The sequence below is a fragment of the Heterocephalus glaber genome, unplaced genomic scaffold (assembly GCF_053883595.1).
Source record: "Heterocephalus glaber isolate CG9 unplaced genomic scaffold, H.glaber_assembly_v1.0 deba00001444, whole genome shotgun sequence".
NCBI classification, from domain to species: Eukaryota; Metazoa; Chordata; class Mammalia; order Rodentia; family Bathyergidae; genus Heterocephalus; species Heterocephalus glaber.
The window spans coordinates 1,757,787-1,772,497 of NW_028258297.1; the positions used below are offsets into that span (position 1 = coordinate 1,757,787).

At 56.1% G+C, this 14,711-nt stretch overlaps 1 protein-coding gene across 7 annotated transcripts in view; it reads right to left on the reverse strand.

Annotated features, from left to right (window-relative positions):
* Tafa5 (TAFA chemokine like family member 5) overlaps window positions 1-14,711 on the reverse strand; it is a 164,136-nt gene that overhangs the window by 17,954 nt on the left and 131,471 nt on the right. For 5 of the 7 annotated variants that reach the window (XM_087213670.1, XM_004845372.4, XM_087213667.1 and 2 more), the window contains exon 3: window positions 12,452-12,579. The exons of the other annotated variants lie outside the window; for them this stretch is intronic. In XM_087213670.1, the coding sequence (XP_087069796.1) occupies window positions 12,452-12,579 (128 nt within the window). The remainder of the gene's footprint in view (window positions 1-12,451; window positions 12,580-14,711) is intronic. 7 annotated transcript variants of the gene reach the window in all.

Sequence of the window (14,711 nt, forward strand, 5' to 3'; positions counted from 1 at the left end):
GGCTCCCCTCTGCCCTTGGTGCCTGCATTACCACAACCACCTCAGCCCCTGTGGGACTGAGAAGCAGTGTCTCTAGAGGCCACATCATCACTGTCAAGGGTTCTTTTCAGGGCCACAGACTCCTTCCCACAAGCAGTGCTCTTTTGTCTCAGGCTCCTGACTCAGTTTCAATTTTGATTCCTGGAATCCAGGAGGCTAGGAGGGCCGACTTCAGCCTCCCTCTCTGTCCTGTGGGTTGGGAAGGGCTGGCCTGGGAGCCTGGGCTAGGTAAGGCCCTTGTCTTCAGGGACACCCAATAGGTTTTCACCGGTAGGAGGAGCCACCGTGCTGGGCTCCCTGGCCATCAGGAGACCAGGGGACTGTTCACACTGGGGCAGCTCTTTAGGGCTTGAAGCAGGGGGAGGGATGGGGGGAAGAGACTAGGCCCAGGGGCAGGTCAGGAGGGACAGAGCACGTGACCCAGGCCTGTTCTACCCCTAACTCTGGTCTGGACCCCAACAGGCACTGCCTTCACCCCTGCCCTTCGCTACCCTGATGCCACCTCAGGGTAGAATCCAGGCACTGGGAAGGCTGCTGAGGACCTCTGCAGCACCAGGAATACCCTCCCCACATGCCCTAAAGGACATGGCAGGCTCAGTCCCCCACTTCCCACTAGGTCAGCTTCCTTGAATTTCAGCCATTTGCCATTTATGTATTTCAAATGATTCAAAGAACAGCTACTTTAAGGAAAATTGAGACTAATGCACCACAATTACTGTAAATAGAGACCAGCCTATAATGTCGCCCATTACTAAAAGTGCCCGAAGAAATAATGTGGGCTTGGCCAAACCAATCTTTTTGTTTCTGGGCTCATTTCTGCAGAGAAAATGAAGAATGTCACTGCTTACAATATGCGCTGATGTGGTGCTGGCCATATATGTTTTTGTTTACACACCGAATCTATTAAAATGTCCGGCTATTATTGTGGTGATGAATAGCAGTGATTCAAAAGAACACAAAACAGATTGCAGACAGGGATCAGAGCAATGACTTGGTATTTTTCATTGTTTGTGCCGAACAAAGATTAGTTGGGGTGTGGGTCCTGAGCTCCTGGGGGCGCAGCACCCTTAGCCTGCCTCGTCTCTCCTGTGGCTTTCTAATCCTCAGTCACTTTGCCCTTGGGATGTCACGTTCTGAGACAGTCTGGATCGATGTGCAGTACCAGGTTACGGGCACAGCGCCAACTCTGCTCCTCTGGGGGTGAGAAGGGACAGTCCTCCCCCTGCCACCTGGGATGGTCTCCGTGGGTGGTTCCTCCCTGTGTGGATCTTCTCCCTCACAAGCTGCCATTGCTCCTGGCCAGAGCGCTCTTTGGTGGACAGGAAGTGTCCTGCTTATCCTAGGAATGGCTTTCTGTGGGCCTCAGACCTGGGTCCCCTCATCAGGTCCTGGAGGACAGGGAGGAGGGCAGGTATGGGGAATCCTGGTCCCTGGATGTGTGTTCAGGCCAGGCCAGTATCTTGGGGGCCACAACTACCTCCCTCCCCACAAGGGTTCACACAAGGAATCCCCAGGTGAGCATCCACTGGTCCACATGAGGCAGATTCCTTGCCCTCCCCTTCTCAGGCAGGTGCACAGCGAGCTGCACCATGCCCTCTGGGGCCACTGCCCACTCGGGGCAGGGTTGTCACCCCACAAGCTGCCTGGAGATGGTCCCAGGGGGCTCCTTCCTGCCTGGCTCCTCCTTGGGTTCTGAAGAACTTCTAGAGCTCAGCTCTGGCATCTGTGTCCCTCTGTGTACCTGCCCTGTGTGATGGAGGAGGCCCTGTGTCTATTTTGGGTTCCCAGGCAGAGGCTGGTGTAAGGTGACCGGATTGGCTCCTCAGGCACCTGGACATCTTGGAGCCCACTCTTGTGCTCTGCCACTGTCTCCCAGCTCCAGATGACTTCCTAGAAGGCCCGGGGGCCAGCTCAGAAGACGTCTGCTCACAAGCCGTGCTGGCTCAAATGACACAGAGGAAGTGGCTCAGGGGAGCCCCATGGTGGGACTGGAGCCTGGGGTGAGGGGCTGGGTGTTCCCTATCTCCTTTTGGGGCTGCAAACTGGCTGCTGCCCACTGTAACTGGGGTGATAGCCAGAGTGGTGGGGAGTCTGCCTGGGGTCTAGCACCTGCCTAGTAGGACAGGGAATGTCTCAGAGATCTTCAAAGACTTAAAGGAGAGAAGGACTTTGGGCTGGGGGTGGCAGGTTCCAGTCCTTGCTCAGTGAGTGCTGGTCCACCTCATTCAGGCCAGAATCTGCTGCCTCTCACTGGTTTTCAGGGAAAGTGGGCCTGCAGCAGAGACTCACTGGGGTCTGTAACAAAGGCTCCTGATGGCAGGGGCACCTCATTGAGTGCAGAGACTGCATGAGTCGGCAGGAATCACAGCTGGCTCTGGGCTCATCAAGTGAACCAGGGCTGTGCTTCCTCCATACTGGGAACAGAGCCGCTGCTCCAAACCCTTAGGCGGCAGGCAGAGGGCAGACCCAGAGTGGGCACAGGGCATGCCAAGGCGGGTCGGAGGGGCCTGCCTCAAGGTAGAGGGGAACAGGAAGCAGCCTTGGTGAGAGCAGGCCTGGAGATGCTGTACCAGGTCCAGGGAGGAGGTGACAAATTGCACCCATATCCCCAAAGTCCAGAACACCAAGGGGAGGGAGTTCCTTGTCGCCACGCACAGGAAATAGGCTACAGAAGTTCCTGGTCACAAGCAGAGGGAGGAGAGCCACATGGGACTGAGATGCAGAGGGGGCCATAGCAGTCCCATCAGTTCAGAAGCTGCTGGTGTAAGATTCTGTGGTAGCCTGAAGGGCTGGGAAGAGAGCGGGCCAGCAGGGGTACAAAGCGGGTGGGAGGAGAGCTCTGGGGAACAAATAGGATCGCAGGCTCCCAGCAAGGCTGTGGCTGGGCAGACACTGGGGTGTGGCAGGGCTCAGCAGGTCGGCTCGGTCACATCTGCAGTCAGCCAGCAGGTGGCCATGGCTGCCAGGCCATCTTCCTCACCGCCCTCTCCGCTTGGTCTCTAAAGTGCCCTACAGGCCCTGCTCATCCTCAGGGAGCCCTGTCCCTGCCTGATGTCTCCCACTAGCTGTGTGGAGACTGGACATGATCATGGGTGACCAGGAGAAGATCCAGGCCAGGATCTCACACAATCCCATGCTGGCCCCTGCCTGTGTCATGCCATTGTCACTGAGTCCCACCCAGAGCACTGAATGTCTTTCCAGGTCCCCCTGCTCCTTCTCTGATGGACACCTCTCTGCAGTTAGGCCCTGCTGCAGCCATACAGAACACTCCTTGGCCCAAGCTGGAGCCCTGCAGAAATGGTGGCTCTCGGTGACATTCGGGGTCCACTGTGCTCACCGGTCTCCAGCATCTTCCCCACAGCCCCTGTAGGGCTGCCGGCTGGAGCCTGGCTCATTCTTGGTCATGCCTTGGCCCCCTGGGCTCTAGGAAGCCAGAGGCAGGTCCTGTGTGGACACACGCTTTCCTATGTGCAGCCTGCACTCCAAGAAGCCCTGTTGAGGACTCGAATGGGGCTCCTCAAGAGTAGGGGCTACACATCTAGGTGTGGAGGGAAGCCAGGGTGAAGCCAGGGTGAAGCCAGGGTGGATCAATAACATTCCTATGTAGTTCCAGGGACTGACTTTCCCATTTCCTGGGAAAGCATGCACTTTACTCCTCGACTTTCTGGGCACTTGGAATTTATGCACAAACTCCTGTTAGAAGTTTGTACATGGGAACCTCTTCACTGCTCTGGGCAACGCCCCTGTGTTTGGGGATGTCTTCTGGTCCTGGGCCCCTTCGTCCTCAGCTCTGTCTTTGTTCTTCCTGAGGAGAGGGGCATCAGACTCCATCATGGGGACTTCAGGAGTGAAGCCTATGATGCCCTCACTCCCAAGGGCCCTTCCAGGGGCTCAGGAATTCCAGCGCAGGAACTGTACCTGGTTGCTGTAGAAGCTGGGCCCGGAGCTGCTGCACCTGGAGCACTAGGAACAAATGTGCCTGGAACACTTGAAGCACCTGGGCCTGGAGCGTCGGCCCCTGTTGCTGGCCCTGGTCGGGCAGTTCCCTGAGACACTGTTGCATTTTAAGGTCTAAGTCTTTGTTTGTGACCTAGTTTTTCCTTCTGAGCTTTTAGGACATTTTCCCATCCCTAGCAGCCTGAAACTTCATGCCGGAAGCTTTTGGATGGGTCTTTTCATTCCTTTGGGCCTGTGGTGCGTGCTCTCTCTCAGGAAACCCACAGCTTTCAGTGCTGGGAATATTTTTAGAAAATATTTCTTGGGTTTTTTTCTTTCTTTTTCCATTTTTCTCTATTTTCGGATCTTATTTCCTCCAGACTTCCCAAATCGATCTCCTATTTTTTTTCCTTTTCCCCCATTTCTTTAAAAAAAAAAATCTACTCTTTTGTCCGATTTCTTCAGTTTCATGTTCCAAATATTCTATTAGAGTTTTAACAAATTCTGCTCTTACACACATTCCTATAGGTATGCAACAGGTACACACATATACGTGTACACACACACACACACACACACACACACTTCCCCAAAATGTTTCTTAATGCTTCCTGAAACGGTGTCCCATGCCAGCATTTCCTGCCATGTAACAACTCAGTGTCCTCACACAGGGTCACCTATTCTGTCCACAATCCAGGACCTGGGCAGCTGGGCAGGACGGAGAGGGTGGGTCGGCTGCCACCTCCGGCCAGTCCCAGGGGCTTCTCTGCACTCTCCAGCATGGCAGCCTTTGGTAATCTGACTTCTTGTCTTGGCTCAGGGGTCCCAGCAACAGTGTCCAGAAGCCTGGCCGGGAGCCGTCTGAACCCCCAGCGCATAGCAACTGTGCCTGTCCGCTGGTCCCACAGTCACACAGCTGGCTGAGTCCCAGGGGATGGGAGAAATGGGTGCTACCTCTGTTGGTAGAAGAACACAGGCTCTGTGGGCGACTTCAGTCTCCACTCCCTTCTTGTATCCTGAACAGATCCTCTCCCACCTTTCCAAGGGCCATGGTCTAGTTTACTTTTGTGTGCTTGCTTGTGCTGCCTTTTCTTCTGCTGCCTGTCGTTTCCGTCCCTTCGGAGTCCCTGTTCCGTTCCATCTTATCTTTCTCCCAAACAGGCATCCTCGGCTCTCCCTCCATGTTCAGGGACACGGCACTACAGGGCTGATGGATGGCAGCTGAGCATCACAGGAGGGTCCTCTGGGCCCCGATTCACAGCACTGCAGGTTTTGGGTTGGGTGTCCCCCAAATTTACATCCACACGGAACATGAGAAGCTGACCCCATCTGGAAAGAGGGTCTTTCAGATGTCATTAGGGGTCTGGTGATGACATTGTCCTGGATTTTGTATGCACCCTGAATCCAGTGGCCGGCATCCTTGTAAGAAAAGGAGAGGAGATCTGACACACAAGAGGCCACGTGAAGACAGAGAAAGAGACTGAAATGATGTGGCCACCAGCCAGATACACCTGGAGCTGCCAGGACAGGAGAGCAGAGGATTCCTGTGAACCCCTTCTCAGGACAGGCCTGTCAACCCCCAGAACTGGACAAATCTTGCTGTGTTAAGCTGCCCAGCAAGGGGTCATTGCTTATGACAGCCCCAGGACACTCACACAGGGAGTTGTCTACCAAGAGTCCCAAGGCTGTGTGTCCTGGTTGCCGAGTGGGTCTTGAACCCAGGAAGTCCATTTTTGCTCAAGCCCCTGGTTTCCAGAGGTCCCCTCCACCCTCGGCTGTGTTGGTTTCTCTGGTGTGAAATGAAGGCTTAAACTCAGGCCTCCAGGTCTATCCTCTGTGGGTGCAAAGCGGGAAGAGCCAGGTCGGTCACGCAGGGTCTGCCAGCCCACGCAGAGGGACTGGTCACCTTGGCACCGGCTTCTGCTGCTGTCCCGGAGTTTAGCTTTCCTCTCCACTGAAGCCACCCCTGCCCACCTTTCAGAGCAGGCTGCTTTTGGCCCCTTCCGCTGGTTCTGTGCATTTGGAAATGCATCATTTCCTCTTCAGGCAACCTGTCACTTCACAGGCATCTCCTGAAGGCAGGCAAGGGCGGTGTGGGATCACGCACTTTTGGATGAAGGCCTGGTCTGAGCATTTGCTACTCTTCCCATGAAGGGCCTTCTCATGAGCAGTGTTCCTGGGTACAGGCCAGGCAGGCTCTGGCTCCTGCCAGCCAGTGAGTTGACAGAGTCAGGGTGGGGCCCAGGCTCCTGCTGGGGTGCTCTGGAGCAGGGGTGCCCAGCCAGGGTTGTCCGTGGATCTGTGAGCGAGGCCATCTGACACACGAAGCCCTTGTGAGTGGAGAGAGCCCTGGAGGCTCCAACTTGTTTTCTGCAAAAGCGCCTTTCCCTGCCCCTGCTTTGGGGTTGTGGGAAGCTGAAGGGGTCCTGCCTCATGGTGGCTGGACATGGCCACTGCCCATTGAAACTACTGGACATGCAACCAGACAGAGAAGGGTCTCCACACTCCAGCCTGGCTCTTCACTGCCAGGGCAGCTGTGGGTGTGGACAGGTGCTGGGCTCCACAAGAAGCTGTCCAGGGAGATCTGTGACAGATCTGTGTTTTGTTACCTGATTATTCTGCAGCTGGACTGACCTGAGGATGCCTCAGCAGGCTGGGAGCTTGGGCTAGCGGACCAGAGAAGCAGCTGGTTTAACGCAAGGGCGGAGGGGAGAGAGGGCTCCCGGGACCACCATATTCCCAGGATTTAATGAGTCCCCAGGACAAAGCTGCACATGACACCCAGTGCACTCTGGTGTCTTGGCTGGGGCGGAACAGAGACATTCAATCCCAGGCTTTTTTAGAGGCAGCACACCCCGGATCTCTGCCCAGGAAATGTGATTTTGCCATGACATGTCCCATGACACCTGATCCTGAACTGAACTTTCATGAAACCCACTGAGTGCCCCCACTCCCTATGACGGTGGTTTCCTGTCATACAGAATTAAAATATGACACAATAGTTAATTGGAAAAAAGATGCGAATCTATGTTTTCTTCCGATTTAGAAGACCGAATGGGTTGTGGCTGAGCATCTTGCAGTCCGTAACACTACAGAAATGTGCAGAGTAAACACGGAATAGAACGTAGGCAGCTCCAGCCAGGGAACACCTGCACAGACGTCCTGCTGGGTAGGCATGTGGGACCAGGCATGTCCCCTCCTGGGCCTCCAGTCTTCTCCCATCTGGTTCCCTTATGAGCCCCACTACCAGGACCAGAGGCAGCCAGAGCAGAGTGAGACATGAAGGAAGCAAGCAGAGGGGCACAAGGACTGTCCCCAGGGATCAGGAGCTGAAATCGGTACAAGGAGAGGAGCTGCTCCTGCCCTGGTGACCTGCAGTGTCCACTAGGGTCACACAGCCCAGTACAGACAGATGTCTCCAGGGCAGAGGCAGACCACAGGCATGTGTGCTCCATTCATTAAATGGACCCCCTGCTGGCCTGGGAACTCACTGATGTTTTAATCTATTTCTTCCTCCTTTTAAATGCTGATCATGAGCCACTGAATTACTTTCACGACCCACTAATGGGGTGGTGACCTGCACTTGGAGAAGCAGTGATCTCGGAAATGCAAACGTCAGCATGTGCCCCAGTCCCTGTTGGGTTATTCAATGAATCCATTTATCACACTACTTATGCAGGCCCCAGGGGGCAGGGCTGGGGACTCAAGGCCCAGGGCCTGCACTTGAGTGGCACCCTCTCTGGGGACACATGGCAATGACAGGGTGACCGGAGGAGGGACCAGGGGTGTCACAGCAGGGTTCGCTGTGGGTGGGCACAGCCAGGGTGACAGCAGTGGCTGGAGGAGGAGTCTGACCTAGGAATGGGCACTGGGATGGAATCGCCAAGATTGTTAAAGTCAGTTTATGAGAAAACCATCCTCTCTTGGAAAACCACTTTATAAGGACAGGGGAACCCTAAGGTGCTCATTTACCCACTATAATGGGTCATGATGCGACCGTGGAGTGGGATTATGAGCTCCAATTCTACGACGTCTGGCTCGAGTGTTCAACCAACCTTTTAGAGAGCTGGAAAGTAGGGCACCAAGGGGCCGGGATCGGTGGGAGCTTGGTCCTGCCGTTCCCAGGACAACTGCACAGCCATGTCCCTGGCCCGGGCATAAGTTTGCTTAGGACATCACCAACAGTGCTTGGTGACGAGAGTGCAACATAAGGGCCAGGACCCCGGTACAGAGGCCTGGCCCCGCTGCACACCCTCTGCGGGAAGGACAACCCTGTCTCTCTGCGGACCTCTGGCCCTGCGAGGGGACAGCCCTCCCCTGAATTCCACAGGGTGCAGCCGTTCTTGGACTGCACTGGCTTCCCCCACTGTGCCTGCTGTGTCCCTGATGACATCAACAGACGTCTTCTGGGGGCTGCATGTCCCCTGAGAGCACCCGAGGAGAGAACAGATGGGGCATCTCAGTCCCGAGCTGAAGGGCACCTGGGTCCATGCCAGATCTGGCTTTGGAGCTGGGCAGCCTAGCTGATGAACCCCACCTTCCCAGCCTTCTGACTACCTGGCCACTGTGGTGACTCAAACAACCAGCTTCCCAGCCACAGGAAATCTCCTGGTGCGTGTCCACAAGGTTCTTCCCATGAATCGGGCACTGGGCAATCACAGCTATTGCTTCCATGTTAAGCAGACTTGCAGCCCATCCCAGTGTCCCTGGTGGTGGCCAGCACTGGGTACACCCTCAAGAACAGGAGCAGGCCCAATATACCTGGAGGCCCGGTTTCTGGCCACAAGGAGATGGGCTAGTGGCCCTTGCTTTGGTTCTTGATTCACCAGTAGGACTCAGTTAAAAGAACTTGACAGGGTAAGAGAAGAGGACACAGGCATGGGGGAGAACGTAGGAGCAGGCAAGGCTGAGTCTCCTTCCTGGGGTGCAGCAGCACTGAAGAAGTGACAGTGCCTGCAGTGCATTCAGTACCGTTCCAGGGTGCCCAGCCCTTGTGTAAGACGGTGCCATGTTTGCATAGAATCCCCACATGCCCTCCCACAGAGGCACATTGGTAAGTCCCCCTGGAATGCTGAGGGCACCGGGCACCAGGGAAATGCTGTGTGCACCTGTGCCCTGCTGCAAGGTGGGACAAAAATGAGACTGACTCTGAGGACACAGGACCTGAGGCTACACAGGGCCAGCTGCCACTGGAGCCCACTGACTGCATCTTTCTCTGTGGCCTGGAGTGGCCACTTCCCATCCCTGCACTTCTCAGGGGGCCCCCGAATACCGGGGGCCACCAGATTGCCAGTCTGGAGGTGCCATAGTGAGCCTGGGCTGAGTGTGGGGACGGACGCACCCCCGACTGCCTGGCCAGCTGGAAAGCAGCTACTTCAGGGGAGGACACATTTTGACCCTAGACACAGTGGTGGTTGCACCGCATTGTGAATGCACAAAACCCACCAAACGGCTCACTTTATAACGGGAGCTCTGTATTACAGGGATCTCACCACAGGAAACGGACGGGTGACACCGGCAACCTCCAGCAGGGCACAGCTGCTCCCACGCTGCCTGGCCTGTCTTAGCCACGGAGCTGGGCTGGGCTGAGGGGCTGATGGGTCCTGGCTCCCTCTTGTTCCAGCAGGGACTGAGTCCAGGTGATGACACTGCATGTGCAGAGCTGGGCACATGTGCAAAGCCAGTGCCCCGGGAAAAGGGCTCAGCAAGGGGAGAGACAGAGGTGCCCGCCTTGCTGGGCCCCCAGCTGGTGGCTAGGCACTGGGTCACTGACACAAAGGCTGTGCTCGTCGGGCTCCAGGGCAGCAAGGTGACTGCACCGCAGATATGGATTTGGAGCAAGTGTCCGACCCACAGCCCCTGGCTGCTTGTGGCCTGGACAGCTGGTCATGCAGCCTCAGGGACCACAGGAAACTGTCACCCTCTCTATGTGATCGGGGATGATATTTTTTGCAACTCCATTGTGCAGCGCTTGTGCGTGCAAGCATAGGCAGCAGCGGGACCCACAGTCTGGGACGAGGCAGCCCTGCAGGGACCCCACCTCTGGTACTGGCCACACACCCTCGAATCAGAGCCCCCATGGGTCAGACTTTACACAGGCTTGTGCAACATCACAAGTGAAATGCAGGGATGACTGACGATGGTATTTCAACCTGCCTATACCTATGTGCCTGTGACGGCTGCTAATAAGCAGACATGGAGGTTTCTCATTTTATTATTAAACTTTGGCTTGTTAAGTTATAATGGAAATGTTATAATGAAAGTATAATGGATAAAGAAAGCGTTGTTACTGGCACACGTTAAGTATATTATAGATTTATACGAAGCCCAAGACAATCCCTATTTACTCAGTTGGCCCAGGAGAGCCAAGAGGGCGGACACCCCTGACTTAGAAGCAGAGACATGCTACAGAGCCTTGGGACACCTGGAGGGGACAGAGGCCTGAAGGACAGGATGTTCTTGTCTGCCCTGGCCGTCCACAGTCCACAGACACCCATCCAACCCCATAGTCCCCAGGTCCCTGGGCACAGCAGAGCAGGACCGAGAGGCAGAACAAGAGGAGATGATGAGCCCCCACCCACCACTGCTGCACGGAGGGCTGCTGAGGCCCCTGACACCACGCCATCTATCCAAGGCCCAACCTGCCACCCCAGCTGCTTGGCCACTGTGACAAAGTCCCAAGAGTGGACAATAAGGCCGAGCAGAAGTCCCTTGCCCATGGCCTTGCATACCCCAGGGTGCAGCTGGGAAAAGAGGTTGCTTGCCTCCAGGCCTGTGTCTTGGAGGGGCCAGAGGTAGCCCAGACTTGGGGTGTCTTTATCACGCACAGGGCTCCCATCTGGGAAGGCACAGCCTCCCCCAGGGGGCTGCAGGAGGCTGGGTTCCCCAACAAGGTGCATCCCCTCCAGACTTGAATTTAGGGGCTGGGCTGATTCAGTGGAAGAGGCTTGTTATGGCCACACTTCCTGATCAGGGGACTGAGTGCCTCTCCCTGTGGTCCACTGTCAAGTGGCTGCTTGCCATTAGGTCCCTGCCTTTCTGGAAAGCACTCGAATGGGAAACCCAGGCGCAAGAACCCCAGACTCCCCCTGAGGGCACAGCCCATTGAAGCAGGAGGAGCACAAGAGCAGGAGGTAGGAAGCTTCGGATCCCAGCACCCGCCACTGGGGCTGGACAGACCCTCGCTTCTGTACCGGAGCGGGATAAACCCAGAGCCCACATTCATCCTGGCACAAGATTGGGGTCCAGGAGCCAGGAGCCGGTAATGTACGGTGTCCTCTGCCCAGGAGGCCCTACAGCCAGGTGGTCTGTGCATTCCTGGACAGCTATGCTCAGGGAGGGACTCACAGCTGGCCCAGGCTGCATGAAGGCTAAGTCTGCTCAAATTTCACAGCACAAGAGGTCTCAGGACAACCTGCTGGACCCTGGAGTGCAGCGCTGGCCTCTGGCTGCAGGGGTAGGGGATGCTGAGCTTCATGGCCCGGTCCTGACCTGTGCTCAGACCCATCTGCATGCCCACCTTTTGGACCAGGTGGTCTGAGCTCCCTCCTGGGCAGCCACAGTAGAGTGGCTTCTTGGGTATGCTGCTAGAATAGCCCATCCGGGGTCTTGCATGAAGGGACTGGGCAAAAGGGGTGGGAGTTTGTCTAGCCCCAACTGTGGGCTGCTGGCCTGTGCAGTTCCTGGAGGGGATTCAGGTGCTTTCCAGCCCCTTGCTGAGGGCCTGGATCCCCTCGGCCCCCACAAGGAGCCTGGATCCGGCAGGGGGATGGGAGCCCAGCCCTCACCTTTGCCTTCACTGTTAGGGGGAGAGCCCAGACTAGGGTGGCATCGGCCACTAGAGAAGAGGTCGCCCTGTGGACCGCAGCATTGGAGAGCCCAGAGCCACCCACATGGACATCGCAAGGGAAAACTGCCCACAGTGCCCAGGGACTATCAGAGAAGGGCCCTGTAAAAGAACCCCAAGCCCTGTGCTCCAACCTATGGTGGGAAGAGTGGTTCTGGGGACCAAGCTGGCCAGGGTTTCTATAAAGAGATGTTCACAGGGCACCCTGATCACTGGGTTAAGGACTAAGGTGCCCTGAGGGTCAGTAAGCACCCACCATGCCACACCTGGGGTAGCAAAATCCTGCAGAATTCAACAGTCCTGCTGCTTTGCAAAGCAACCAGAAGCTCCAGAAGCTCCTCCTAAGGTCAGTGGTTACCTGACATTCCCTCCGTGTGCCCCTGCTACCAGATACCCTAGCCAACATGATACCATGGTGTCGACCAGCCTGGCTGACGGTTCTGAGTCTGTCACTCTGTCCTCAAGGGGACCTGATGATCACGTGATCTGGGACAGGCTGCTGGGGCCAAATCCCTAAAGGCAAAGGAAGGAGCAGAAGGGACAGCGGTTCTGCTCCTGGAGGAGCCACAGCTGCCACTTGTCCCGTTGCAGGCCCCTCCTGGCACCCACAGGAAAGAGGGGGCCACATACCGTGGTGGTCTTTATCCGCCCTCCGGGCTGTGTGCACGTCCAGCCGGACCGGTTGATGAGCAGGTCACAGCCCTCCCCCTCCAGGCAGGGGAGCATGTCACACCACTGCTTAGTTCTGATGATGCGAGCTGGGGAGAGAGGAAGGAGGCAGCTGGTTAGTGCCCGCCCACCGGCACATGGGGATGTCCTGGAGGGGGCCTGAGTCCTAGCACCAACTCTGCCACCCTGTCACCAACCAGCATGTAGCAACCAAGGGCTGTAGCAATGTTTTCATGGAAGAACACCAAGGGCCCTTCCTCGAGAAAGCTGGGGCTCAGTGTTAGGAGCGAGGCAGGCAGGACTTGGTGGGGCTCACAGCAACTGTGTCCCCACCCTGAAGGCATGGGCTGACCCTAAGGCTGTCCCTGCACCTGTGACCCCAAAACATGGTCCTTATTGTGGCCATGGGGCAGAGCAGAGCTGGGCATTGGAGAGGGACAGGTCAGTAGGAGGTGACTCCTGACTCCCATGAGCCCCAGGACCCTGAAGCCCAAAATGACTTCTTCCAGACAGAAAATTGCATGTCTTTTCTTCCCTGGACCTCCCACCCCAGGGACAGGGAGCCCGGAGACTGCATTGGGACAGAAAGCCCTGGACGCAGGGAGCCCATAGTGGAGTTGAGTAATGCTAATAGCATCATTGTAACCTCATTTCCAGAATCTCCAAAGTCTTACTAGCAATTTCTCCAGTAGGGAAAAATACCACCTTCTTTCAAATGGGCTTTTAACTACCTCACTGCATGCTTACAAAAGCAACACCAGAAACTCGTGCTGGACTCTAGGGAGAAGGACACCAGCCACTGTCCAGGGCTGTTTCTTCTCAGGGTTAACTTATACACAGGCACACTTGCATATTCAGGGTTCTGCCCCCAACTCCAACTGCAAGGTCAGAGAAGGACGAAAACAGCGTTTTACACAGGAAAGAAACCCCACAAAAGCCAGAGTCCAACACCTCACAGGAGGAGATGGAAGTGGCCATGCCTGTGTCCCATGCTCGCCCATCCAAATGTGCCCCCATAGTGGTCACTGTGGCTCACAGTATCTGGTGGCTGTCCCTCATGTGGAAGGGCTACGTGACCTCTCATGGCTGGGGATCACCACTCAGAGCACCCTGTTTCTAATGTGCACCTGAAATTCCTCTCATTTGGATGCTGGTAACACAAGTATTAAGAACTTCCCATTTCCCTGTTTGGGCTCCTCCTTCCTGGGGCTTCCAGTTCTCCGGCCCGGGCCCAGCAGGGGATGCACAGAGCCCCGTGAGGTGCTTGGGCAGTGGCACTGCCTGCCTTGCAGAGCCCACCGGCCCAGGTGAGAGGGGATCAAGCCCCCTTCGTCTGGCTCTAGCCCTGCTTCCTCTCTCTGGCAACTTCTCCAGCTCCTGGGCTCCTACCCGTCTTGGACGTTCTTTTTTGTTTCATTTTTGCCTTAAAAAAAAAAAGCCACAGGACTCTCCACTGGCATTAACTAGAGCTGCAGTTCTGCAGGACACACAGTCTACTAAAATTTCTCCCAGCAGGGGCGAGAGGGTTGTCCACAAACATCCGCAAATGCCTGCTACCCTGTGCGTGAACACTGCAGACAGGCAGCCGGGGCTCACGCTGGGTGTTGGAGCAGCTGCACAGGGCCCCACGCATGACGATGGCCCTACTGTCCCCGTGCCTGGAAGTCTTTAATTTCACCAAGCAGCCCAGCAGTTCCACTTTACATGGGGTCCTGAGTCTGGCCCTGGAGGCAGAGACCACCCCGTGTGAGCAGTGGGCAAAGGGCAACATGACTGCGGACAGGCCTGGGTCATCAGGTGACATCACCCAGTGAAAGCCTGTGTTCTCTCCAGGGCAGGGAGTATGGGAGGTCAGTGATTAGTGTGGAAGGGGGCAGGAGTGACTTGCCCTCCTCACTCAGGTCTGAGGGACCAGTGGGAGGTGCTGCAGGTCTGCACAGAGCACAGGTACAGGTGCAGCAGAGGCCCCGAGACTGTGCTGCCTACCCCACTCTGCCTCTTCATGCCCACATCTGGCAAGGCGGGCCCTTCCGGGCCACTGCTATGCACTGAGTGTAGATTCACATGCTGAAGCCCTGCTCCTTGTTTTTGGAGATGGGGCTTTGGGAAGTAATTAAGGTCACACAGGGTCCTAGGGCCCTGATCAACAGGACCAACGGCCTCTTGAGAAAAACCATAGAGCTCTCCCCACCTGCCCACCACTCTGGGAGGGTGCAGTGAG